Here is a 26,395-nt window from a genome sequence, read left to right as displayed (position 1 = left end):
CTGTGACCCCATTCTGTGCTCGTTTCCCATTCAAAGAGATAGGAGCTGCACTTCCATGCCCGAGAGGCGTTTTAAAGATGGCCGCCGAATGACTTAGTTCACTTGAAAATTTCCTGATAATTTACTCACACCCCCCATCTCATCCAATCCATGTTCATGTCTTTCTTTCTTCAGTTAAAAAGATATTACGTTTTTTAAGGTAAACATTCTAGGATTTTTCTCCATATAATGGACTTCAGTGGGAAGCAACGGGTTGACGGTTTAAATCAATGCAGTTTGCAGCTCCTATCTCTTCGAATGGGGAAATATCAAATTCTCCAAAATTGCTCACCAAACTTACGGTTAAATATCATATTTGAAATCACCAATGAAATCTGAGAACAACTGTCTCATAAATTTTATTTCTAAAGGCTTGAATCAGGACAAAAAAATAGCGTTTTTCAGCCTGGACAAAGCTAATGCGCATGAGCAATCCTAAACAAGCATCTCAGAACACTGCCTGTTCGCACCTTCTTCCATTCATAAGTGGAACGTCTTCATATATATAAGTCTTTGATATTGTTGAGTTGAGTTGTTTGCTCATAAAGCGCTCTCTCTCTCTCTCTCTCTCTCTCTCTCTCTCTCTCTCTCTCTCTCTCTCTCTCTCTCTCTCTCTCTCTCTCTCTCTCTAAATATATATATATATGCCAAGATTAGGATTATTCTGGAAAGTTCCAGAAAGTTCTCAACAGTTCTAGAAAGTTTTAGGAAGTTGTACTTACCTATAAGTAGTAACCTTTGTTCCCATTTTGAAACTTTAAGGAACTAGAGCCTTTTTATTGTTGTTTTGAGCAAAAGTTCATCAATTTATGATCCTATAAGAAATTGATTATTTGAAAAATAGTCAAAAGTTATAACTCTAACATACACATGATGCTAATGGAGTCCAGGCTGCATCATCACTTTCCTCTCTTTCTTCCACTGCACCCCTCTCTCTGTGCACTGTCTTATCCAATAAAACACACACACAAACATGCTCATTTGAGCTCATTTGAGCGTTCATGCAAACAAATGTATAGAAATATAAACAGTAAACTGGAGGGGAAAAAAGTATGGTTATAGTTGTCTATGACAAGGTGAACATGGTTCAGTGCTCTGCCACAATATAGCTTTCAGTCTGTGATTTACACTTTCATGTGCTTGCATACTGTTTTTGTGTGTGTGTGTGTGTGTGTGTGTGTGTGTGTGTGTGTGTGACAGAAATGAATACTTTATTTCAGCAAAGATACATTAAACTGATGTAAAGTGACAGTAAAGACATTTATAATGTCACAAAAGATTATATTTCAAATAAATGCTGTTCTTTTAAACTTTATTCATCAAATAATCCTGCAATATGAAGCAATCTAACCCAACATTGATAGGCTAATAATCATAAATGTTTCTTGAGCAGCAAATCATCATATTAGACTTTATGAAGGATCGTGACACTGAAGACTGGAGAAATGATGCAGAAAATACAGATTTGATCACAGGAATAAATTCAAAATCATATTTATCAATGCAAGATTGCAAAGTATTTGTCTTTCACCATCCACCAAACATAATTTTGATTCAGGGAAAAGATTCAGGGAATCCAGAGAAATCACAGTGTGTGTAGAGGGAGGCAGGAAACATGCTGAATGTGCCTGACCTTTGACCCCTTAGAAGGCATTGCATGAAAAACCGTCAAGCTACTGTGCTAAATACAGACACATGTGCTCACCTAACACAATCTACACCTGCAGTCCAGATCTGTCTATTATTGAACATGTACAGCCCATCATGAAAAATACGACCACACACTGTTGAGTAGCTGCGCTGTACAAGTGTATTTTCAAACATTAGAAATCTTTTCTTTGTACTTTTGCTAGTTAAATCAACGTAAAAGAGAATTAACAAATCAGAGTCTTGATTTTAATGCTTTGTACAAAATGTTTTTCTGGAAATGGTGTTGTACAGAAACAAAACATTTATTGAAAACAGGTATTTGAAATTATAATACTATTTTCACAATATTACAGTTTTAATGAAAGCTTATTTCATTTTTATGGAAAGCTTTGGTAAATCATAATTATGATATAAAATGTCTAAATTATGGCATACTAAGCTGGAATCATGATTTTTATTTAAAGTCAAAATTATGACTTTAAAAGTCAACTATATGATTAAAATCTCAAAATTAAGACTTAAAAACTAGAAATTATGACTAGAAATTGACATACTATGTCAAAGTTATAGCATAAATCGAAATTATGCCAAAAAAATTAAATATGACATTCTAAGTAAAATTATGACTTAAAAAATCATAATTATGACATAAAAGTTGAAATAACGACATACTAAAGGGAAATATTGGTTTAAAAATCCAATTTCTTTTATTTAAAGTCAAAATGATGGCTTCAAAAGTCATAATTATACAATAAAAAGTTGGAATTATGACATACTAAATCAAAATTACAACTAGAAATTGACATACTAAATCAGTTATAGCATAAATCGAAATTATGCCAATAAAAATTTTAATATGACATTCTAAGTCATATTTTGACTTAAAAATCCTAATTACGACATAAAAAGTCTAAATTACATAATAATTTTACCTTTTTATCTTATAATAATGACTTTTTAAATTATGATTTTGACATAGTGTGATAATTTTGACTTTTAAGGTCATAATAAAGACCTTTTACAAACATGACTTAAAAAAATCATATTTATAAAATGTCTTTATTATAACCTTTATAATTTCTATTCATAATTTCTTTTTGTGTCATAATTATGACTTAGTATATCATAACTTCCACCTTTTTATGTCATAATAATGATTCACCATGACTTTTTCTTGCATAAAAAAGTCCAATCAACTTAAATTGCATTAAACTGACTTATCTTATATAACATAAAAATAGTTGAAAATTGCTTAACTTATTTTGATGAAGTAAAGCAATGTAAAAACATATGTTGCCATAACTTATTGATCATATATAATTTTTACAGTGTGTGTCAGAAATGGGCTTTCACAGTTTTCACAAGATCTTTGATCAAATAAATGCAGCCATGAGAGTCCACCTGTGAACAGGAGTGTGCATGGACACATGCAGTCCCGGTCCCACTGACTGGCTCTTTTCTTTGAGTAATGACTTCTGTTCTTGATATGGTTGAGTAACTGCTACACATTTTGAGCTCTTTCAGAGCCCTCACTGGCCTCGCTGTTGCTTCTCTCACAAGTCTTCTCGTTTGTTTAGAGTCAGTCCAGTCTGTCCGAGTGATTTGATGCATCCTCTCCTTCCAGGTAAATGAGCCAAATGTGCTCAATGGATCAAGGGGGTTCATTCAGAAGTTCATATCAGACTTGTGCCTATCTTCTTTAAAAAATAAGTCAGCAATAAGGTTAAACTGCTATATTTGGCCTTGAGCAGTGGGGCATTATTGTGACATTTAGAATCCAAAACAGTTGACAGTGTGTATGAAACAGCAATACAAAACCCCCTTTTCTCTCTTCCCTTTTCAGTTTCCAGTTAAATAATTGTGCTGGACTCTCACAGCTTGTGGCCTAGGATATGTGGAAGCTTAAAGTATATAAGCAAAATAAAGTTTATTGGATGCTCTGAATAATAATTGTGCTCACTATTTCAGGTAGAACTAAGATTTGCAATGAAATATATACACCGATTAGGCATAACATTATTCCTAATATTGTTTTGTCCCCCTTTGGCTGCCAAAACAGCCCTGACCTGTCGAGAGATGGACTCCACTAGACCCCTGAAGGTGTGCTGTGGGATTTGGCACCAAGATGTTAGCAGCAGATCCTTGAAGTCCTGTAAGTTGTGAGGTGTGGCCTTTATAAATCAGACTTGTTTGTTCAGCACATCCCACAGGTGCTCAGTTTCCCAGCAGAACATTGGCCAAAGCATCACACTCCCTCCACTGGCTTACCTTCTTCCCATAGTGCATCCTGGTGCCATGTGTTCCCCAGGTCAGCCACACACACACACACACACCCGGCCATCCACGTGATGTAAAAGAAAACATTATTCATCAGACCAGGCCACCTTCTTCCATTGCTCTGTGGTCCAGTTCTGATGCTCACGTGCCACCGATAGCTCTTTCGGCGGTGGACAGGAGTCAGCATGGGCACCCTGACTGCTCTGCGGCTGTGCCGCCCCATACGCAACAAATTGAGATGCTCTGTGTATTCTGACACCTTTCTGTCAGAATCAGCATTAACTTCTTGAGTAATTTGAGCTCCAGTAGCTCCTCTGTTTGATCGGACCACACGGGCCAGCCTTCACTCCCCACGTGCATCAATGAGCCTTGGCCGCCCATGACCCTGTGGCCGGTTCTCCACTGTTCCTTCCTTGGAGCACTTTTGATAGATACTGACCACTGCAGACCGGGAACAGCCCACAAGAGCTGCAGTTTTGGAGATGATCTGACCCAGGCGTATAGCCATCACAATTTGGCCCTTGTCAAACTCACTCAAATCCTTACACTTGGCCATTTTTCCTGCTTCTAACACATCAACTTTGAGGACAAATGTCCACTTGCTGCCTAATATATCCCACCCACTAACAGGTGCCGTGATGAAGAGATATTCACTTCACCTGTCATAATGTTTTGCCTGATCATTATATTAAATGCACAGACCTCTTTTTTGTTTATAGATAAATTAGGCTATACTTAATGGAAGCTTTTTTCCTCAACATTAGACAAAAAACAAATTTTAGTAAAACACAATTATGATTTAGCGTTTGTAATCTCATCATTTGTTTTTTTATGTCACATTTTTTTCTTATGTGGCAGAAATGGACTTTCATATATAAACATAAAATTTGATAATAATTCATTATTTGCAAGCACTCCAAAACAATGCCAACAAGTTTCATAACTTTCACAATATAACTTTCAGTTCTGAGTGTGTTTTTCTGGTACAGGAAACCAGCCGCTATAAAAGTACATTGGACATTAATAATTCAGGAAGACGGAAAGCCCCATACAGCCTCAGGGGCTGGACTGCGGCCCTTTCCAGGTCAGACGTGGAATATTTGTCCAATGCCCAGGTCACGTGACCATATTTAAAAAAAAATAATAATAATAAAAAAAACAAGGAAGCAATCTTCATGCCGTTGTCACACGAACTATTGCCACATATCAAATATTTACCAGCAGGGTGTGTGTGAACTTCCACACGTGTCTCTAAAAATGCTGGTGGAAATACACACATTCCAATGCTAATAAAACAGTTTAGTTATATATAGTCACCAAAGGACATTTTTAAGATTTCAAAAATTAAAAATACGTAAATGTTTCAAATTGAGGCACCAAACAAGCAAATATCAGAACCAAAGCAAAACAAACAAACAAACAAACAAACAGACAAACAAAACACTGCAGTTCTCACGTTTTTTTACTTCAAACCGTTCTTCATTCACTGGTCTTTGGGGAAAGTATTGTGGTGTGATTACAGCATGTGGATAAGATGGTGAAGCGCATTTAGTTCAACCAGACAAAAACAATTGAGACAAGGCAGGGTCCAAAGCTGCATGAGACACAAGTAAATGTTTCATTAAATTTCAAGCAACAACAAATATCAAATTTGTAACACGCTGAGGAGCCGTGCCGATGCACAACCCACATAAAGACAGTAGTATATTCCTGCACAACCGGAGGCTGCAGTTTCAGGACCCCAGTTTCAGGACCGCAATTCTAGGACCCTCGTTTTTTGTGACAGCGCCACCTACAGAACTGGATGATATAGCGGTGTGCTGCAGTTTCAGGACCTCAGTTCTATGACCCATGTGGTTTAGTTAGTAGCCTACATAGTATCAAAATATTTAATCTCAGGAGTATATTTTGTGATTTTTTTTTTAATTCAAAATGCATCAGAGGTTAATTACAAAGTGTGTAATAATTGCTTTGAGTCACATTTTTAAATTTAAACTAAATACTTTACACAAAAAATAAATGGAAAAATGTATATAAATCTTTAAAAAAAAGTTGAGTACCTTAAAAATCTATAGAATTATACTGTATATTGATTAACCTCCTTAAGTTTAACTAATTAGTTCATTATCAGGTAAAATAAAGATTAAATAAGTATATGCAGTCACTTAATTACAGCCAGATATTTTAAAGGTTGTAGAGAGGCAAGACAAGACTCGAGAATGATTGAAGAATATATATTTATATGTCATTTTTGCAATAACAACAGCACCAAAAAGACCCCTTTTTTCATCAGTTGCTGCACAAACGGAATGGCTGGCTTCACCTCTGAAGAGAGAGAGAGAGAGAGAGAGAGAGAGAGAGAGAGAGAGAGAGAGAGAGAGAGAGAGAGAGAGAGAGAGAGAGAGAGAGAGAGAGAGAGAGAGAGAGAGAGAGAGAGAGAGAGAGAGAGAGAGAGATTATTTAGAGAATTAAATAAGAAACATTTGTTTAACATGTTTAACTGAAATATATATCTCTGATTTAACACTTATTGGAGTTGTAGAGAGAGAAAGCCAAACAGAATATTCATGTTACTCATGTCTAATTCCAAACTCCAAATTTGTAAGCATATATAAGAGCAATGCCCAATTGAGACCATGGTGCTATACAGTTGAAGCCAACTATTGTAAACATTTCCTATATACCTTACTTAGCTAAATGGATGACAAATGACAGTCATTATACTAATCTGGTGAACATGGTAATCTAAAAAAAATAAGTCAAGGAACAAAATTAACTGTAGATGAAACATCAAAAAGAAAAAATGTAATAAAAAACAGCACAAGGTATTAAAACCAGCAAGTGTTACAGAGAAAAATACAAATATATATTATGTAATACCCTTCTATTTTGTAGCGCTCCATCAGAAAAAGACACTTCCAGTTTTCAATGAAAGGCACGTCCAGCTGAAAGATGTGTGACAGTGACAGATACTATAGTATTATATACTTGGCAAAAAAAAACAAAAAACACTGAGACTTACCATAGCATGAAAATCCACCAATTTCCACAGTGATGGCGTGGCAATCCCTAAAAGCAACAAAAAAGGTAACATACATGTCAAAAGCCATTGCCATCTCGGTTACATTATGACATCTACATGATATGCAGAATGGAAAATATGCATTTATTAATCACGGCAATATCATGCCCAGTCTTTTCAGTCCAGCTCCAAGGATTTGTGCAAGATTCATACAGAAAAATAATAAAACCAATATATCAGCACAGGCTATAAGAACATAGCCACAGTATATATTTCTGAACTTGTCAAACATTATGCATCATTTAGACAGACTAATATTATAGTGCAACCAGGCAGTCAGCGCAGATGAAAGATATTTTATTCTTAACTATGGTAAAACAATGAGTATTCAGCAAGTTTGCCCACTAATACAGTAAGCTACAGGTAAATCTTACACACCCTTACTTCAACATGCTTTTGTCATCTTTTTAAGTTTATTTAATGTGCTGGCTAGATGTATTATAGTCATTAAAAATCAACAAGGATTTAATAAATCATATGGCCACGCCACGATCAAGAACATCATAGTAGTTAATAAAACTATTACACAAATTCTTTATTCGTCTGAATTAATTATTAATTCATAGTTATCAGCTCTCACTTTGGCTATTTTGTTTCGTTTAAATGTTATAAAATACAACTTAATTGAACATCGGTACTCACAGTCTGATCGGTGTCCATCGTCCATCTTAAATGAGTGTTTTGGTGATTCAATTCGGTAGGTGGTGCTGTTGTCACAAAAAACTAGGGTCCTAGAACTGCGGTCTTAGAACTGGGGTCCTGAAACTGCAGCCTCCGGTTGTGCAGGAATACCCTTCTCCATAAAGATGATGATAACTGCAATTGCAGGTTTCAAACAGAGATGGCGACAACGAGGTAAAATGTATGGACTGCAGCTTTAATGCAGTAAGGAATCTGATAGCATCGCAAATCGTAAGTAAACAATTTAATATGTCTTACATTTGGTAAATTATTGTTTTATATGGATAAAGTTTACAAAATACTTAGACACATGCAATGGACAAGTTGCACGAGTTGGCGTTTCTATATTGCCGCTTTCTTGAATGTATGCTTGTACACTTCCGGTTCCAAGATATGACAAGAGGGGAGATATGAATGATGGCGCTCTTCTACACAAGATGGAAGGTCAATCCCCTTTCTTTAACCCTGAATCCACTCATTTTACTTGCTTGATCTCAGTGACAATGTCAAAACTAGCAGTGCTGCTTAGCAGTGTGGGAAAGATTAAAGCCGAGGTACTGATCCGCACACTCAAATCCCGGAAGTTGATCGACGCCATCTTGTGCACCTAGTCCATAGCGAGTAGGCGTTGATACTGTTTTCTATGCAGTGACATTAGCCAATCATAACAGTGGCCGTTTACTGACGAGCCTTAAAGGAGCCGCACTTATTTCTAGAGGTTGGACAGTTAGCCTGACAAGCCAGACCCAGATCAAGATGTTTGGTCTGGAAACTCACCATTGACGGCTCAATCCGAGGGGCGGATAAACGGTTGTCTTTCAAACTCCCTCTGCACGCGATAGGATATCGCTACAACCAACCAGAGCAACGAAGGTGAAACAGAGCTAGTTGACCGATTAAACTTTCGCCGTATCTGGTCGGCTAAACTCCGAACACATCTTCCCCTTTTAAGAATGAATTCAGTGCAAGTCTTTTTAACTCCAAGTCTTCCAGTGTTGCGGTAAAAGCCGAATCGAAAGACCGCCGTTCGCCAGTTTCTGTGTTTACTAGAAGCACGCAAACGCGACTCGGCTGTCATTCTGTTAAGCCCCACCCACCGACTCTATACACGATGTCATTGGACCGACCAGAGTTTGGCTTTTACAGCTCAGAAGAGTATTGAGAGTTGCTAGACGACACTCGCGGCAGATTAGATTTGCTGCCGCTAGGGTGCGTCTAGATTTCTAGGCTAGTGGACAGTAGTATTTTTACTTTCTACTCAACTACATTAGTCAAGTATATGTACTTTGTCAGTGTTTTTCTTTGTAAAACTTTTACTTCACTACATTCCACGCATAATGTGGTACTTTTTACTGCACTACATTTCATAAATAAGTTTTTTTTTGTTTTTTTACCTTTAATATGTTGTAATTTCTTACTTGTTCTCAAGTAATTATTTATCAAAATATTATTTTTTAAATGTAATTAGGTATTAAATGATATTCAATATGAAACGTATTGCAGTATTAAAGTATGACATTATGGAATTTTGTGAAGTAAACGTTTTCCAAAGAAAACCACTGATAAAGTACATACACTTGGAAAATTTACTTAAGCAGAGTAAAAATACTCCACTACTATCCACCTCAGGTCATTCAGACTGCGTCTGAAATCTCATACTCTTGAGTAGGCACTTACTTTAAACAAGTAATTATTTCACGACCGCTTGAAAAGCATTATCTAAATAGTATGAATGTGTTTAGTATGAATGTAATTCGGATTTGTCATTATCATGTGACCTACCTGCGTCAGTTGCGTCGCTTCACTGCCGTTCACAGATCCTCTCCCGTGGCTTCATGGGATAGTAAAGTGTCTATTGCATGCACACTTCAGACTCGGAAGTAGGTCATATAGGTCCTTTTTTGCCGACTCTAGTACTATGAATACACTTTTGTCACATACTGTTTTTTGCCTACTGTAGGGAAGTGTGCGATTTCTGATGCAGCCAGAGGGTTGAAAATCTTGTTTTTCCGAATATATTTATTCTTGTGTGTGCAAACAACGTTTTTAACATTATAAGTTAACCTTAAGAAACATATATAAAAATAAAAAGAATTGACCCCATTTAAGTTACACACATCACTGACTGAACATTTTTGGAGGTAATAATTTTCTCTCTCAAAGCAATGATTGAAGTAGACAGGCTACATTTTCTTATTGTTTAATTTTTCATGTGAGGAATTTGCCTTCAGGCCTTGCAAAAGAACTTTATAGTTGACGGATATTGTTGGTACAAAAATCTTACATAACTTTTCAAACTTAATCCATATTGCAATGTCTGAATGCCATTGCACTGGCCAACAAATAGACTGAACCAGATGGCATCTGCAAGCAAGTGATGCTAGAGCTTTATCTGAACTAACATAATTTTTCTGAACCATTTTTGCATTGATTTTAATAAGCTGGTCCCAATATCGTTTTAGAGTATGTATGAAGTCAGTTCACACAGATGTGTAATTTGCAAGTCTGCTTTGCTAGAGAAGTGTGTGATTTCTCCTTAAAATCGACATGAAGCGGAAACCGCGTTAGTCTTTTCTTGGCCATTGTGATGTAAATGGAGTAAGTGGCTTTTCAAACAAGAACAAATGTAGAGCGGAGCTTGATTTTGACTTTGGGGGATTGATTGGATGGTTGAGAATTGCTATTGGTTGATCTCATGTGAGTGACAGGTGGCCCCGCCCTCGTCATCCTACACTGCAAAAAAGGCTTTTCTTACTTAGTATTTTTGTCTTGTTTCTTGTTCCAAACATCTAAAAATTCTTAAAATAAGAAGTATTTACTAGGCAAGCAAAAGTAATTGTCTTGTTTGGGGAAAAGATAACTCAAAATTAAGAAAGTTTTTGCTTAAAATAAGCTAAATAATCTGTCAGTGGGGTAAGATAAATAATCTTAAAACAAGATTATTTTGCTTATTTTAAGCAAAAACCTCTCTTAATTTTGAGTTTCTTTCCCCAAAACAAGACAATAATTTTTACTTGTCTAGTAAATCTTTCTTAATGTAAGAAATTTCTGAAATTTTGACTAGAAACAAATCAAAAAAACTAAGTGAGAAAAGCATTTTTTGTAGTGTAGAAGAGATGTCCCTGCAAGAGAGAGGGGAAGTTATTTAAGATAATGAGGGCACTACATTAAAAAAAATTATGATAAGCACAATAAAATATAAGAATAGTCAATTTAATATCATGGTGACTTTAAAATAAATAGTACTAGGCTTAATGTTTTGTTCTCCAATGCTATGTCATTCATTTTTAAGCATGGTTTAAATACACAAATATTTTGTGGGGTCACTGTACTTTAATCTACATGTGCCAAACTAAGATTTATTCTGCCATCTTCTGGTTGTTTATTGCATAACACGTCACAAACACTTCATTATAAAGAACATAAGTCACATATAATATTGAAACACTCTACAATATTTAAAAAAAAAAATCATTCAAATATGAATGAAATAACAAGAAACAACTTTCACATCCTAAAGTGGAATCAATCCCCTTGTTTCACGCTCATATAAATCTGGAATGTGTCCAACAGGCGAGTTTATCATTCTGACTGTATTTTTCCCATGTAATTTCCACTCATACTCGATCAGCTGCCTCCAGAAGCCGCTGTTGGGTCTGACGATGGGTCTCTGAGCTTTGAGCCGCAAATGTGCCTCCGCTAGTGTTAGATGGCAGTGCTTCATCAGGTACGCCAGACACAGCGTGGCAGAGCGACTGACGCCTGCATTACAGTGAACCAGGACACGTCCATGTTCGTCAGAGACCTGCTGTATCTTATCAGCAACTGTGTCAAAATGCTCAGTGAGTCTGGATTCAGGATCATCAGAGACAGACACGTGCATATAATCAATAGTGGGAATGTTTAAGTTCCTTATGTCCTGAGTTGCATTAATAATACATGTAATGTTGAGAGAGCTTATGACCGAAGAGTTGTTTGCTGTTTTGCCGTTGCCGATGTACAAACAGTCCGTAATCTGAGCAAACCCGCCAAGTCCCCCTCCTCTTTCTGGCATGGTATAAACACTAGGAACAAATGTGCATGGATTAATAGTGCAAACATCACAACTAAATAAATGATACTTTGTCAAGATAAACTTTAATGTTGGCTTGCCTGAAAGTAAAAGATTGACAGACAGACAGACTCTAGCTACTGAAAGAGATGCTTCCAGAGGTCATAGATCCTCTTCTTAATATCATTAATTAATCTTTATCATTAGGATATGTACCAAAAACTTTGGAATATTAACTTTGGCTATTATTAAACCGCTTATTAAAAAAACGCAACTTGATCCTACAGAATTAGTTAACTACAGACTGATCTTAAATCTACCTTTTCTGTCAAAGATACTAGAAAAGGCAGTGTCCTCACAACTATGTTCCTTTTTTAAGAAATAAATGGTGTCTGTGAGGATTTCCAGTCAGGATTTAGACTGTATGATAGTACTGAGACTGCTCTCATCAGAGTTACAAATTATTTGCTCTTATCATCTGATCGTGGTTGTATCTCTCTATTAGTTACTGGATCTAGACCTCAAGGCTAGATTATTGTAATGCTCTACTGGGTGGTTGCCCCGCACGCTAAATAAACAAACTCTAGCTGGTCCAAAACACAGCAGCTCGAGTTCTTACTAGTACCAGGAAGAATGACCATATTAGCCCAGTTCTGTAAACACTGCATTGGCTACCATTAAACATCACATACATTTTAAAATCTTGCCAATTACTAACAAAGCACTTTTAAATGGTTTGGGACCGGGAACACTTCTTGTAACATGAGATATGCAATGGCATACTTGAAATGAAGAATGGCACCCACGCAAATATTAGTCTCTCTGTTTATTCCGAGGTTTACCGAACTCAGCTATCTGTATTCAGATCAGATGGTGGATCTACACCTAGACACGACCACATCGCAACCCTGAATGTCAGCAGAGATTATGTCTACTCTTCCCTGTAAAGGCCTCCTCTACATGACAAAAGTTTTTCCTCTGTAGAGATGAAAACGTTATCAAAATGATTCCCGTTCACACGAATCCGTGGGAACGACTAAAAATACTGTAGGCTATTATGCATGCTAGACAAGTAGGCAATGTCACTTTGTAAAGAAAGACTACGTGCATGCGGTCAACGTTACTTATCACAGATTCACTTTTGGAAGTTTACACAGAAATTATAATAGTAGTTTTTTAAAACAAATTTTCAAAACTTGCACTTTGTAATTAACCCATTTCAGTTTGTGTTCCCAGGCCACCAAAACTACTGTTGTGTAAATTAACGGCCGGCCAGAATGCAGTAAGTTTTCCGGTTTTAGTTGAAAATTGTGTTGTGTAAGAGGCCCCTTTGCTAATAACTAATGTCATTTTATGGAAACGAATCCATCAGAAACGTAGGTAAGCTGGACAATGACACTTTCTTCTAAATCTGCTGTAGCTAACCCTACTTGATACATTATCTCCCGTATCACACTAAAGTTGCTTTGTAAAAAACGTTCAAAAAACGTTCGCATGTAACAAAGGCTCATTCACGTTTGCAGTTTTTATTAAGACTGAATAATTATCTTTTCAACACATGCACTAAGAGGAATTTTGATGATTTTTTTTAAACGCTATTAACAAGAAGGAGTTTTTCAACATGCACCAATGCTACATTTATTTTCTATATATCCTCATCATTGTTAACTCTTTACTTCCAAATGTCTCTGCCTTAAATTATTACATTGTTTATAATACATTGTTAGCTAACTGTGTGATTTGAATATGTAGGTTACTATTCTGAAATCCATAACTTGGACTCTCCTCTGATAACAAATCACTCTAATTTAAAGTAGACGCATGCATTTTCTGTAAAGCAGTTTCAAACGATATTGTGAAAAGCGCCATCCAAATAAATGTGAATTGAATTTTTAATCATCTATAATCTGCGACGTAAGTGTAGTTGTGGATATTTTACACACTGCATTGTAAAAGAGTTATCTTTGATTGTCTCTAACGCACTTATAAGGGTATACGACCACACACACCTGCGCGCGGCTGCTGTCATCTCGCCTGGAGATGGAGAGAGAGCTCTTCTTCTGCTCACTGCGGCTGCTCGGACAGTGAGCGCGCACAGCGACACCTATCGCTGGCCTGAGACTCTACAGCAGTGGTTTTCAAACCTGTCCTGGAGGATCCCCAGCCCTGCACATTTTGAATATCTCCTTCATCTAACACACCTGATTCAACTCATGAGCTCATTAGAAGAGACTGCAAGACCTGAAGTGGGTGTGCCAAATATGGGAGACATATAAAATGTGCAGGGCTGGGGGTCCTCCAGGACAGGTTTGAAAACCACTGCTCTACAGCACAACAAAACAACCTCCGAATCTGTCAATAATGACCATAAAGGGCTAGTTCTCCAAAAAATGAAATTTGATGTTTATCTGCTTATCCCTAGTGCATCCAACATGTAGCTGTGTTTTTTTCATCAGTAGAACACAAATGAAGATTTTTAACTCAAACCGTTGCTGTGTGACTGTCATATACTGAATGGGTAACAAATCTATGAGAGCAAAAAAAAAAAAAACATGCCTAAATAAGATTCACAAAGAGCCCTGTGGCTCTGTGTGAGAAATCAAGCCGTATTCATATCATTTTTTTTTTACCTCAAATACAACACTATAGCCTATATCCAACAGCCAAGTGTCACTTCCGGTAAGGTCAAAATACACACTCTGGCTCGTATATCTGCTCGAGCTACAGTATGGATACTGACCTTACCAGAAGTGAATTCACAGATCCTCTCCCATGTCTTCATGGGATAGTAAAGTGTCCATTGCATGGAGCAGATTTATGAGCCAGATCATGCATATTGACCTTCTTTACCAGAAGTGAAGCGCATTCCAGGCTGTTGGAATTAGCGCTGTATTTGAGGTAAAAAATTATATAATACGGCTCGATTTCTCACACAAACTGATTGTTTTGTGTCTTAAGATATAATGTGTCGTCATGAGCCACAGGGCTGTCTAAGCATGTTTTGCTCTCATAGAATTGTTACCCATTCACATGCATTACATGACTGTCACACAGCAACGGTTGGAGTTAAAAATCTTCATTTGTGTTCTACTGAAGAAACAAACACACCTCCATGTTGGATGCACTGGGTGTAAGCAGATAAACATCACATTTTCATTTTTGGGTGAACAATCCCTTTAACAACCAGCTAGAATAATACACTAGCAATGATTTGCAACCAGGAAGAAAACCAAACTTTATTAATGGTGATACAGCATTAAAAACATCAATCGGACTATAGTTGATAAACATGCTCTTAAAGGTGCAATATGTAAGATTTTTGTATTAAGTGTCGAAAAACCACTATAGGGCTAGGCCAATGTTATATATTTTGTAGGGCTGGATAATCGATATCTCGTTAATATAATATATATCACAATATAAAAATGTGACGATATGTATCGTTGATGTAAACTATATGATTTGCTATATATAGATATTTTACCCACACTGTAAACTTTTAGTGACTGATCACATCTAAATTTTTCAGTTGGGCGAATTGAATTTCTGTGTATTCAATTGCATCCATTCACAGAAGTTCAGTTTGGCCAAATGAAAAATTTATATGTGATCAGTCACTAGAAAATTTTCAACTGGAGATTGTTACAGTGCAAGGTTCAACTTACTGTTTTTATAAGGTATAATTCACCCAAAAATGCACATCTTATTTTGATGTGTTGACTAACAAAGTTTAATTACATTTAAAGTTAATATGTTAAACTTCATCATAACATCAATGTGTAATTACAAATATAAACACATGACACACAAGTATCAATATAATAACAGCACTGAAGTATATTTTACTTTACTATACTATAATTGTTTTGTAAGTACAGTCTTGTTCAATATAATAGCAGTACAATGTGACTAACCAGAATAATCAAGGTTTTTAGTATATTTTTTATTGCTACGTGGCAAACAAGTTACCAGTAGGTTCAGTAGATTGTCAGAAAACAAACAAGACCCAGCATTCATGATATGCACGCTCTTAAGGCTGTGCAATTGGGCAATTAGTTGAATTAGTTGAAAGGGGTGTGTTCAAAAAAATAGCAGTGTGGCATTCAATCACTGAGGTCATCAATTTTGTGAAGAAACAGGTGTGAATCAGGTGGCCCCTATTTAAGGATAAAGCCAACACTTGTTGAGCATGCATTTGAAAGCTGAGGAAAATGGGTCGTTCAAGACATTGTTCAGAAGAACAGCGTACTTTGATTAAAAAGTTGATTAGAGAGGGGAAAACCTATAAAGAGGTGCAAAAAATGATAGGCTGTTCAGCTAAAATGATCTCCAATGCCTTAAAATGGAGAGCAAAACCAGAGAGACGTGGAAGAAAACGGAAGACAACCATCAAAATGGATAGAAGAATAACCAGAATGGCAAAGGCTCAGCCAATGATCACCTCCAGGATGATCAAAGACAGTCTGGAGTTACCTGTAAGTACTGTGACAGTTAGAAGACGTCTGTGTGAAGCTAATCTATTTTCAAGAATCCCCCGCAAAGTCCCTCTGTTAAAAAAAAGGCATGTGCAGAAGAGGTTACAATTTGCCAAAGAACACATCAACTGGCCTAAAGAGAAATGGTGGAACATTTTGTGGACTGATGAGAGTAAAATTGTTCTTTTTGGGTCCAAGGGCCACAGGCAGTTTGTGAGACGACCCCCAAACTCTGAATTCAAGCCACAGTACACAGTGAAGACAGTGAAGCATGGAGGTGCAAGCATCATGATATGGGCATGTTTCTCCTACTATGGTGTTGGGCCTATTTATCGCATACCAGGGATCATGGATCAGTTTGCATATGTTAAAATACTTGAAGAGGTCATGTTGCCCTATGCTGAAGAGGACATGCCCTTGAAACGGTTGTTTCAACAAGACAATGACCCAAAACACACTAGTAAACGGGCAAAGTCTTGGTTCCAAACCAACAAAATTAATGTTATGGAGTGGCCAGCCCAATCTCCAGACCTTAATCCAATTGAGAACTTGTGGGGTGATATCAAAAATGCTGAAGCAAAACCAAGAAATGTGAATGAATTGTGGAATGTTGTTAAAGAATCATGGAGTGGAATAACAGCTGAGAGGTGCCACAAGTTGGTTGACTCCATGCCACACAGATGTCAAGCAGTTTTAAAAAACTGTGGTCATACAACTAAATATTAGTTTAGTGATTCACAGGATTGCTAAATCCCAGAAAAAAAAATGTTTGTACAAAATAGTTTTGAGTTTGTACAGTCAAAGGTAGACACTGCTATTTTTTTGAACACACCCCTTTCAACTAATTGCCCAATTGCACAGCCTTAAGAGCGTGCATATCATGAATGCTGGTCTTGTTTGTTTTCTGACAATCTACTGAACCTACTGGTAACTTGTTTGCCACGTAGCAATAAAAAATATACTAAAAACCTTGATTATTCTGGTTAGTCACATTGTACTGCTATTATTTTGAACAAGACTGTACATTCAGCATTACACTTTAACCATATTTCTAACATGTTATGAAGTTACATATAAAGTAAAAAAGCGCAATAATTAATTTCAGATATTTGCACTTAATATACATTTGAACACTTTGATTTAATTGCGATTAACATGACACAATTAAGTGTCTGAAAACAGTACATTCAGTTACACACCTAAGCATATTCTGTAAGTGTTCGTGTGCTATTAAAACACATCATTTTGTCCCTTTTACCTTTAAAGATTGCTCGGAAGGCATCTTCATCAAGGGCTATTGATTTGGTCCTTAAAGGGTCATGAAACCCTAAACCAAATTTTCTGAGATTTTAACAGAATTATGTGTGTTGAACATCATGGAAGACAATGTTACCATCTGTTAGTTTTGAATGTGGGAGAAAACTAGTTCATTTTAAACCAATTTGCTCTAATTTCAACTTCCTGTTTTAAATTCATCCTTATGTCAACATTATAGGCTGTGACGCTTTCTTGTACTATAATACGGCAATGACTCATCGGTGTCTCATAATTATTCATGAGACTGCGTATCTTTATCCTATGAGAAGCCCTGTTGTTTAAATCATGACAGCACGCGCTTAATTATTCATGACAGCACACGGATAGGCATTTTCCTCTGACTGGCGCTTCAAACAGTGATATCACATAAGTGAGAGATGCATTACTGGATCAAAAATGAGTGTTTTTTTTCCGCTTCGAATGAGTGTCTGGGTTGCCTACGTTCTCTTGTCTTGAGTCTTCATACAAACGCGATTCTTCCGCACTGAGTGTAATCGCTCTTCACGGCTATTTAACCGGCCAAACGGCACATATAACTCCACAAAATAAGCCTCAAAAGTTATTAAAGTTATGCAACATGTTCATATATATTTTCAAAGCAGAGAACAAATTGTGAACAGTTGTGCATTTAATTATAGCTGTCATGATATATGTCTTTGTGTTATGGTGAGTTTACAAAACCATGTGTACATTGTGTTGCCTGTAACTTAAAGGTTGGGTTGGTAAGAATTGGTTAAAAAACGTTTTTCCAAATTTGTTTTAACGTTCTTTATATATCAATACATAATTAAAATGTAAGTACTCTAAAAAAGAAAGTATAAAAATTTAGTGTCTGTAGACCTCTCCCTTCTGGGCTCTTTCCAAAGCCACACCCCCAAAACACATGAACGCGCCTCACCGACCAATCAGCTGGAAGACGCATTATTTACCTGAGAGGAGCGGTGTGTATGTAGTGACATCATGTCAGAATCACATGTAATAAAAAATCGAACTTTATCAGTATGAATATAAACAAATAAGATGTCTTTTAGTACTCACTATCAAGCTAGAATACCGATACTGGTAAAGTTTAAGATATAATTTTAATAAGCTAGTTATATTTATAAGGCAAAGCTAAAAACGGGTAGCATCGATACATGTTTTTCCAATAACATCAGTTATACTGTGATGAAGATGAATTTCGTGTAAGATCCATAACATATACTGTGTTTTGCCTGTAAGAGTTTCCATGATGAAAGCATTGTTGATTAGCAGGAGCTAAAGCTAACTTAGCTCTAAAAAAAAGTTCCTGGATGCAGTGTACTAGCTTTTACACATGCATTTTATTATCTAAAGTTAAATTTTCCGAAATTCAACACGACAGCGATCAACCTGAGCTAAACATATTGAGTATTTATCATCTCTACTAATGGCTAAGTGTATAACATTGTAACTTTATGCTAAGTAATGTTATGTTAGCTATATTAGGCAGCTACATGTGCTAGCGATACATGCTTCATTAAACCTTAAACCGAAAAAATGTTTAAGAAATGTTTATTTCATATAATCAAAATGAAAGATTACCTTTCCAGCAGAAATACAGCAGCAATGAGTCGTTTTTGAGGCCCTTTAGGTCCCTCAGTTCTCCATCGTTGGAAAGCCACGCCCATATTTACTCGCGTTTGATTTCTTTGTTTATCCAAAGACTTCTTGTGCATTGCCTTTACATGTAGGCCTACTGTCTTCCTTTTGTTTGCATTGTTTGCCATCACTGACTGCAAAACCAGGCACCGTGCATTTTGAATGCTTTTGCTCTTCCTAGGGGTGCGCGCATGTGGGCGGATCCTGTAGCGAAAGCGGTGGTTGCCATGGTAGCGAGAGAGAGTGACAGTCGTCCAAGCCAATCACTTGTTTCGTCCCGAATGAAAATAATGAGCAGTGTTTATTGCAGATTAAACAGTCTAGATTCACTCGGTTTTTATACTCTCCTTTTCAGAGTACTTACATTTGAATTATGTATTGACATATAAAGGAAGTGTAAACAAGTTTAGACAAAAGTGTTTTAGATCATTCCTACCTACCCCACCTTTAATGGTAATTTGCAGTGTCGTTTGTGGGAAGCTTTGATGTTTTTAATGAGATCGAAAGAAGATTGTCTGAATCAGAAGCCGTTGATGTAGAAAATAAACATAAACATCTGTACAAAGTCCTTTTAAATCTGTTTGAAAGCTGGGTGGTACTGTGTCTCGTTATTGTGAGGATTAAATTTGCTGTTACTATTATTAAGGTTACTTGCCTGAATGAACTAGCCTGACAAGCCAGACCCACATCAAGATGTTTTGTCTGGAAACTCAACATTAAAAGCTCAATCTGAGGGGCGGATAAACGGTTGTCTTTCCGTTAATAACTCCCTCTGCACGCGATAGGATAGCGCTACAACAACCAGAGCAACGAAGGTGAAGCAGAGCTCGCTGACAGATTAAACATTCGCCGTATCCGGTCGGCAAAACTCTGAACACATCTTCCCTTCTTAAGAATGACTTCAGTGCCGTTCTTTGTTCTTTTCTCAGAGAAAAGCTTAACTCCAAGTATTCCAGAGTCGCGGTCAGAGCTGATTCGAAAGACCGCCGCCGTTCGCCAGTTTCTGTCTTTACTAGAAGCACGCAAAAGCAACTCGGCGGTCGTCATTATGGCCCCGCCCACCGACTCTATACACGATGTGATTGGCCCGGCAAGAGTTATGCGTTTACAGGTCAGAAGGGTATTGAGAGTTGCTAGACGACACTCGCGGGCAGATTAGATTTGCTGCCGCTAGGGTGCGTCTAGATTTCTAGGCTACCGTTGATGTGCTTTCAGTCTCCACTCCACCACTAAACTACGCCCACTTTCATAATAATAATAATAATAATAATAGATTTTATTTATAACGCACTTTTCATTCCAAAGATTTCAAAGTGCAACAATGGAAAAGGGAAAAATAACAAAAATTAATAAAAGGTAAAAATATAGAATAATACAAACAATCAACACATAAAATATTTCTGAACAGAAACAGCAGATGGTGGAAGTCTCTGTAAGCTCCACAGTACACTGTGGTCCCCTCCATATTTTACATTTCTCCCAGCGCTAGAGGATAATAGCAAAAATATATAGAATTATTAATAAAATAATAAGCGTTATAGCATTTTTCAAGCCTGGTGTGAGAACTGACTGCTGCTGAAACAGGGGGTTTCATGACCCTTTAAAGATTATAATTATGCATAACCTGTCCAAAACATCCTTTGAGGTCAGGATGAAAGAAAGTTCATCTCCCTGTTATATGTGGGCAGCGGCTCGGTGGTTCTTGCGTTTCTTTTGAAGATCAGAGGGAACACACTTCTGAAGGCCTTTCTAAAGTTGGCTCCCATGAAGGCATAGATCACGGGATTTATGGAGGAATTGGAATAGGACATGCAGTGAGCCCAGATCTTTAGCTTGTAGAGTGTATAACTGTGACTGACATCTTCAGGACAGAACGCTTGCAGGAGAATCAGGATCTGAATTGGACCCCAGCAGACTATAAACAGCAGCACCATTACAACCACCATTCTGGACACTCTTGTTCGCACGGCTTCGACCCGTTCTGCTGGTGTCTGCAGCTGGAAAACAAACCTTCATTATGGATTATATATAACATTTTCTTCTATACCAAAAACCGAATCAGTTGACTGCATTCATTCGATGGAGTAAACCTGTTCCCTCTATTTAACCGAGGAATGGTTTAGGTTAAGTTCACTTTACTTGGTGTTCACATAGTGTACTTACAGCATTAGGTTCACTTTGTGCTTTTTTAGACTCTCCTTAAATTGCTAAGTTCACTTAACTTGGTGTTCATATACCCCCGGTTTTACAAACAAGGCTTAAAGGGATAGTTCACCCAAAAACGAAAATTTTATTTTTACCTTATTACTTCTGCCGAAGAAGGTCAATCTAACGGCGCGGTCATAGATGTGTGTACATAGATTCCTCATTCGACCGATCCAATGAGGCACTAATGAGGAATCTATCTATCTATCTATCTATCTATCTATCTATCTATCTATCTATCTATCTATCTATCTATCTATCTATCTATCTATCTATCTATCTATCTATCTATCTATCTATCTATCTATCTATCTATCTATCTATCTATCTATCTATCTATCATATATATTTATGATCACAGCAGGTTTTGACCGTACTTGGCGGAAGTAATGGCGCTGGGAATACTGGATGAGATTAGTCTGATAATAAATACTGTTGGGTTTCTCACAGAAACTGATCGTTTCGTAGCCTGGATGACAGCCGAATTTAGCCCCGCCCACAATATTTTTAGGTCTGGCAATTCGGTCTGGCCTCGCTCCATAGAGAAGTAATTATCTCCGAACAGAAACTGTTCGGACCAATGAAATCATCAGGGCGAGCTTTAGACGATGACGGACAGATGATCAACAGTTACGTAATCATCACGTCATCAAAGGAGCTTGGATTATATTTACTCGAATCCTAAACGGAGAGCTTGTTTGTATATGCATTCAACCTTCCTAATTTCTCTCAAAGATGATGGTCATGTTGGGTAAGTACTCTGTGTATCAATAAATTCTTTTATTTTTTTACAACACCGGCAAAGATCGTTTATTCCATCGCGTGTGCAGACAGGGTTGCCAAGTTTTTACAACAAAACCCGCCAACTACCAGCCCTAAACAATAGCTTCTCGGGGGGTTCTCCGTGGGAAAAAATGGTGTTTGGAGGGTAAAGTGTGTGTTATTTTGGCATGGTTGCCTGCTAAAATTCACACTCATGGGTCTATATATCACATAATAGTCGCTTCAACCCTTGGACATACATAACCGCGGAAAAAAAACGCGGACTTTGCAACACATTGCATTTAAGCTCTGTCTGTTGACATTTGACAATGCGTTGCTTTGTTGCTCTGATTGGTTTGCTCCATTGGGCTGCGATTATGAGGTGTGTTTCAACCGAACCAGGAAAGACATCAATTGGATAGACCTACAAAGGTAGACCTATCCATTTTTTTTTTTTTTTACCATGTTTAGCGGTTTTCCACTGTTGTAGCTTATTGCATTAAACTGCTAGCCTGACGTGGTCATACTCAATTCTAGTCAGAATATGAGTCTGAAACTGCTCCATTGGGCTGTGATTATGGGGCGTGTTTCAACCGAACCAGGAAAGACATCAGTTGGATAGACCTTTGTAGGTCTATCCAATTGATGTCTTTCCTGATTGTATTCTTTTTCTAATGCATTTGTTATCCCTATTTTAATTCATTTCTATGTAAAGCACTTTGAATTGCCATTGTGTATGAAATGTGCTATATAAATAAACTTGCCTTGCCATATACTGTACTTAAACAATTACCGGTAAGTTCACTTAACTTGGTGTCAATTGCTGCGTCCCAGTTCGCCTACTTATAATACGTCCTAAAAGTATGTACTTATTTTGTGAAGAAAAATCATTTAAACTGCTCTGTCAGTTCAGTTTAATTTCCTACTGTATGGGAGAGAAATGTAGCCGCTCGTTGATCTGCCATTTGTGGATCTTTAATGCAGAGACTCTCCTCATGTGTTTGCAGTTTAGAAATAATGACGCATTTAAAAGTTAATGGCCAAACGTATCATTACAAAAGTTCACAATGCTGCTGCAGGTGAAATGTGGTCAACACTGAATAACTATATTTTCATCAGGTTAAATACTGATAATTGATCACTCAAAACCCTTTATCTAAACCTCTCTACTTAACCGCCGGACTCGCACATCCGTCATGTTTGTAGTTTTTTAACACTTTATACGCGTTTGTAGTTCTAATCGAATCCTCGTCCAACTGGCAATGGGTTGTGGGCAATATCAGCCGTTAGAGTGCCCATCGATCCACACTTCGAATTCGGACCGGAAATAGTAAACCATCCGGGTATCTTTAGAATACTCTTTTCAGCATACTACGATTTGGGACATACTAATTCTATTCTCGAATACTATTTAGTATGGATAGCGTGCGAATTGGGACGCAGGGAATGTCAACTGTACTTAAATTGCCAGTAACACCTGTACCTGGTTACAGCCGTGAACAGGTCCCACTGTGGCTTGGCCCATGCGTTTGAGCATGAACGTATAACACATGCAGATGGTGATCAGAGGCAGCAGATAAACAGCCAAGAAGGAGTAAAGGATGTAAGCCCGCTTATGAATGTGCGAGGGAAAGGCCTCGGTGCAGTACGTCTGTGGACCAAACCAGAACGAAGACTCTGTTCGCTGATACAAAACGATCGGCACTGAAAGCAGCAGAGAACCTGAGTGAAAAGATATAAATATAATCATTTGTTTTACCACAGCCAATAAAAAGTATGAAAATAAAAGCCATTCAAACCAAAATAACCCAAACGGGTGCAGTACAAAAGTAATCATGAACTCCAAGAAATTACAATAATGTACTACGCTGTAAAAAAATGTTGTTGGTTTAACTTAAAAAAGTAAGTAACCTTGTTGCCTTAATTTTTAGTTTATTGAAATTAAACAATTTACAATGAAAAATGGTTTAAAATATAGAAACTCAAAATATTATTGTATCTGACCCACATAAAAAAAAAGATAAATCATGAAAATAGCACTATTTGGTATGTTTCACTGCATCATCACAAATAAAACACACAATTACCCAATATGCTTACAAAATCTTTGAATAATATTTGAAAAAAGGTTGTCGATTCTCAAAAATGTTCATTGCATTAACTCAATTTTTTAATTTCAATACCTCAAAAATTTAAGGCAACCAGGCAACTTATTTTTTAAATATTTTTTACAGTGTATTCCTGCTCACTTTAGCTTAGACTCTTAACAGTAAAGGTTCTTAACTGGACTCGATGGAAACGGAAAATGGATCTTCATGGCAGCTCTGTGAAAATCTCCTTTATTTTTAAGAGTGTATAACTTCATTAAGATGAGATGTACTTAAACTGATTGGAAAGATTTTCATACATATCCAAATAGTGGTGCATACAGTCAGAGCCATCTGTGGTGTGCGATGATGGAGAGACTGGAGTGGGTAGACGGTCACATAAAATCGATCGACACTCATTGCAGACAAAGTGATGCATGTTGCCTGTGCAGTTACCTGTGAGTTCATTCAAAGACACTTAAAGGACAAAACTAGATTCACATTCAGCATACTGTAGGTGTAGAATATAACAGTTTTGTGGCCATTCATCTCATTCAGTTATAAATGCCTTTTTTTAAACTAAGTTCCATTTTGACTTAAAGGGTTAGTTCAAAAATGAAAATTCTGTCATTAATGACTCAATCTCATTTCGTTCTACACGCGTAAGACTTTCGTTCATCTTCAGAACACGAATGAAGATCTTTTTGATGAAATCTGAGAGATTTCTGTCCCTCTATTGACAGTTACGCAACTAAATATAGAGTATAAAGAGTAAAACTAATCCATTTGAATTAACAGATTTAGCCTTTTTTCACATATAGAAACTGATCACCAAACATGAACAGAAGCTAAAACGTGATGCGTAACACGAGAATGAACCTCATTGGTTCTGCTGAAGCTCAAACGTGATGCGTAACACGAGAATGAACCTCATTGGTTCTCGCTGAAGCTCAACCGTGATGCGTAACAAGAGAATGAACCTCATTGGTTCTCGCTGAAGCTCAACCGTGATGCGTAACACGAAAATTAACCTCATTGGTTTATATAAAGTGTCCCTTCAGATTTTTTTACTAAACCGCTCAATTTATATGGATTATTTTTACGATCTCTTTTTGAAGTGTCACAGTGGTAATTGCGTAGCTGTCAGTGAGAGACAGAAAGCTCTCAGATTTCATCAAAAATATCTTCATTTGTGTTAAGAAGATTAACGAAAGTCTTACAGGTTTGGAATGACATCAGCGTGAATAATTAATAAAAGGATTTTAAATCGCTTTAAGGCTGAATCACATGACTTTTGCCCAGATTACTGCCCAAATTATATGTTGTAATAAATCATCTTATTAGTCTTTATTTACAATTTGGCATTTCATGCATGTAATTTGTCCTCTCTCCTACATAGAAAAATGAAACAGAGTAAAAATGCTTTCACCTGTTGCAGATAATTGACCAGCCGACACATGAAGTCCCCAAATATCCAGCTAGGAAGAGTGTATAAAGTGGCAGTGAAAGGAACACAACAAACCAGGAAAAGTATATCTGTGGTGGCAAGATTAACTGAAGAGAAAAAATATTGTTTATTACAAAAATGCGAACAGCACTTTGCATGATATTCTGAGAAACAAATCTTTCATACTTATGTAGAGGTTTGTAACCGTTTTCATCTGCTGGTTTTTGATGACGACATAGATGACCAATACGTTTCCCACCAAGCCTACAAACATAATAAGGGTGAAAAACACTGGGACCAGCCAGGCGTCCGTCAGCAGCATCGGGCTCTGAGATCTCATGGGATCGGATTGATTGCAATCATAAATCTCTGCTTCGTTATTACACAAGATGAGTTCTGCAACCGCATTGGTCCTGTTACTTTCTGCCATTAGATATAAATGCGTCACCATGCTAGTAATAACCTGAAACATAAAAACACATTCCAGTTAATTTTCTGAATAAATGTGTTCATCTTCATTATGCTATTTGCATATAATGTAAAACATGTCACAATTACACAGATTACCTCACAGTTTTTTTAATTTTTATTTACATGAACTTGGTTTTTAGTTCAATTGCATTGGATGGCATGCATTGAAATAATAGCATGTAGACTTTACTTAAGTTCACTTAACGTGGTGCTCATATGGACTGTATTTAA

General features: G+C 37.0%; 2 protein-coding genes across 3 annotated transcripts; both read right to left on the bottom strand.

Moving 5' to 3' along the window:
- Positions 1–11,087: 11,087 nt before the first annotated feature.
- Positions 11,088–19,320, bottom strand: zgc:153044 (uncharacterized protein LOC751678 homolog). 2 transcript variants are annotated; one of them, XM_067437601.1, is made up of 2 exons: positions 19,136–19,320; positions 11,088–11,793 (listed from the first exon to the last, which is right to left on the bottom strand). In XM_067437601.1, exons 1-2 carry the CDS (start codon positions 19,318–19,320, stop codon positions 11,244–11,246), a joined length of 735 nt encoding a protein of 244 aa, XP_067293702.1. In that variant the 3' UTR covers positions 11,088–11,243. The 2 variants fall into 2 exon arrangements, with proteins under 2 accessions (XP_067293702.1, XP_067293703.1); XM_067437602.1 differs by lacking the exon at positions 19,136–19,320 and adding an exon at positions 13,790–13,920.
- Positions 19,321–20,834: 1,514 nt separating this feature from the next.
- On the bottom strand, positions 20,835–26,395 carry kiss1rb (KISS1 receptor b). Its single transcript, XM_067437600.1, has 5 exons — positions 25,880–26,395; positions 25,676–25,800; positions 24,567–24,702; positions 23,643–23,881; positions 20,835–21,189 (listed from the first exon to the last, which is right to left on the bottom strand). The coding sequence occupies exons 1-5, from the start codon at positions 26,163–26,165 to the stop codon at positions 20,839–20,841; spliced, it is 1,137 nt and encodes a 378-aa protein (XP_067293701.1). The 5' UTR covers positions 26,166–26,395; the 3' UTR covers positions 20,835–20,838.

This window comes from Pseudorasbora parva, chromosome 3 (assembly GCF_024679245.1).
Source record: "Pseudorasbora parva isolate DD20220531a chromosome 3, ASM2467924v1, whole genome shotgun sequence".
NCBI classification, from domain to species: Eukaryota; Metazoa; Chordata; class Actinopteri; order Cypriniformes; family Gobionidae; genus Pseudorasbora; species Pseudorasbora parva.
The sequence above is the reverse complement of the archived record's forward strand: the minus strand, read 5'-3'. Positions and strand labels throughout refer to the sequence as shown.

What these genes read in the sequence shown, in the direction of transcription:
- zgc:153044 (XM_067437601.1), bottom strand. Translation starts at nt 19,320, where the DNA reads ATGGCAAACAATGCAAACAAAAGGAAGACAGTAGGCCTACATGTAAAG. An exon ending in GCTGTATTTCTGCTGGAAAG is followed by an intron (nt 11,794 to 19,135) that starts GTAATCTTTCAT and finishes ATTTGTTCCTAG; the next exon opens with TGTTTATACCATGCCAGAAA.
- kiss1rb (XM_067437600.1), bottom strand. Translation starts at nt 26,165, where the DNA reads ATGTTTCAGGTTATTACTAGCATGGTGACGCATTTATATCTAATGGCA. An exon ending in TGGTCAATTATCTGCAACAG is followed by an intron (nt 24,703 to 25,675) that starts GTGAAAGCATTT and finishes ATGAACTCACAG; the next exon opens with GTAACTGCACAGGCAACATG. An exon ending in ATGCACCACTATTTGGATAT is followed by an intron (nt 23,882 to 24,566) that starts GTATGAAAATCT and finishes CTTTTCACTCAG; the next exon opens with GTTCTCTGCTGCTTTCAGTG.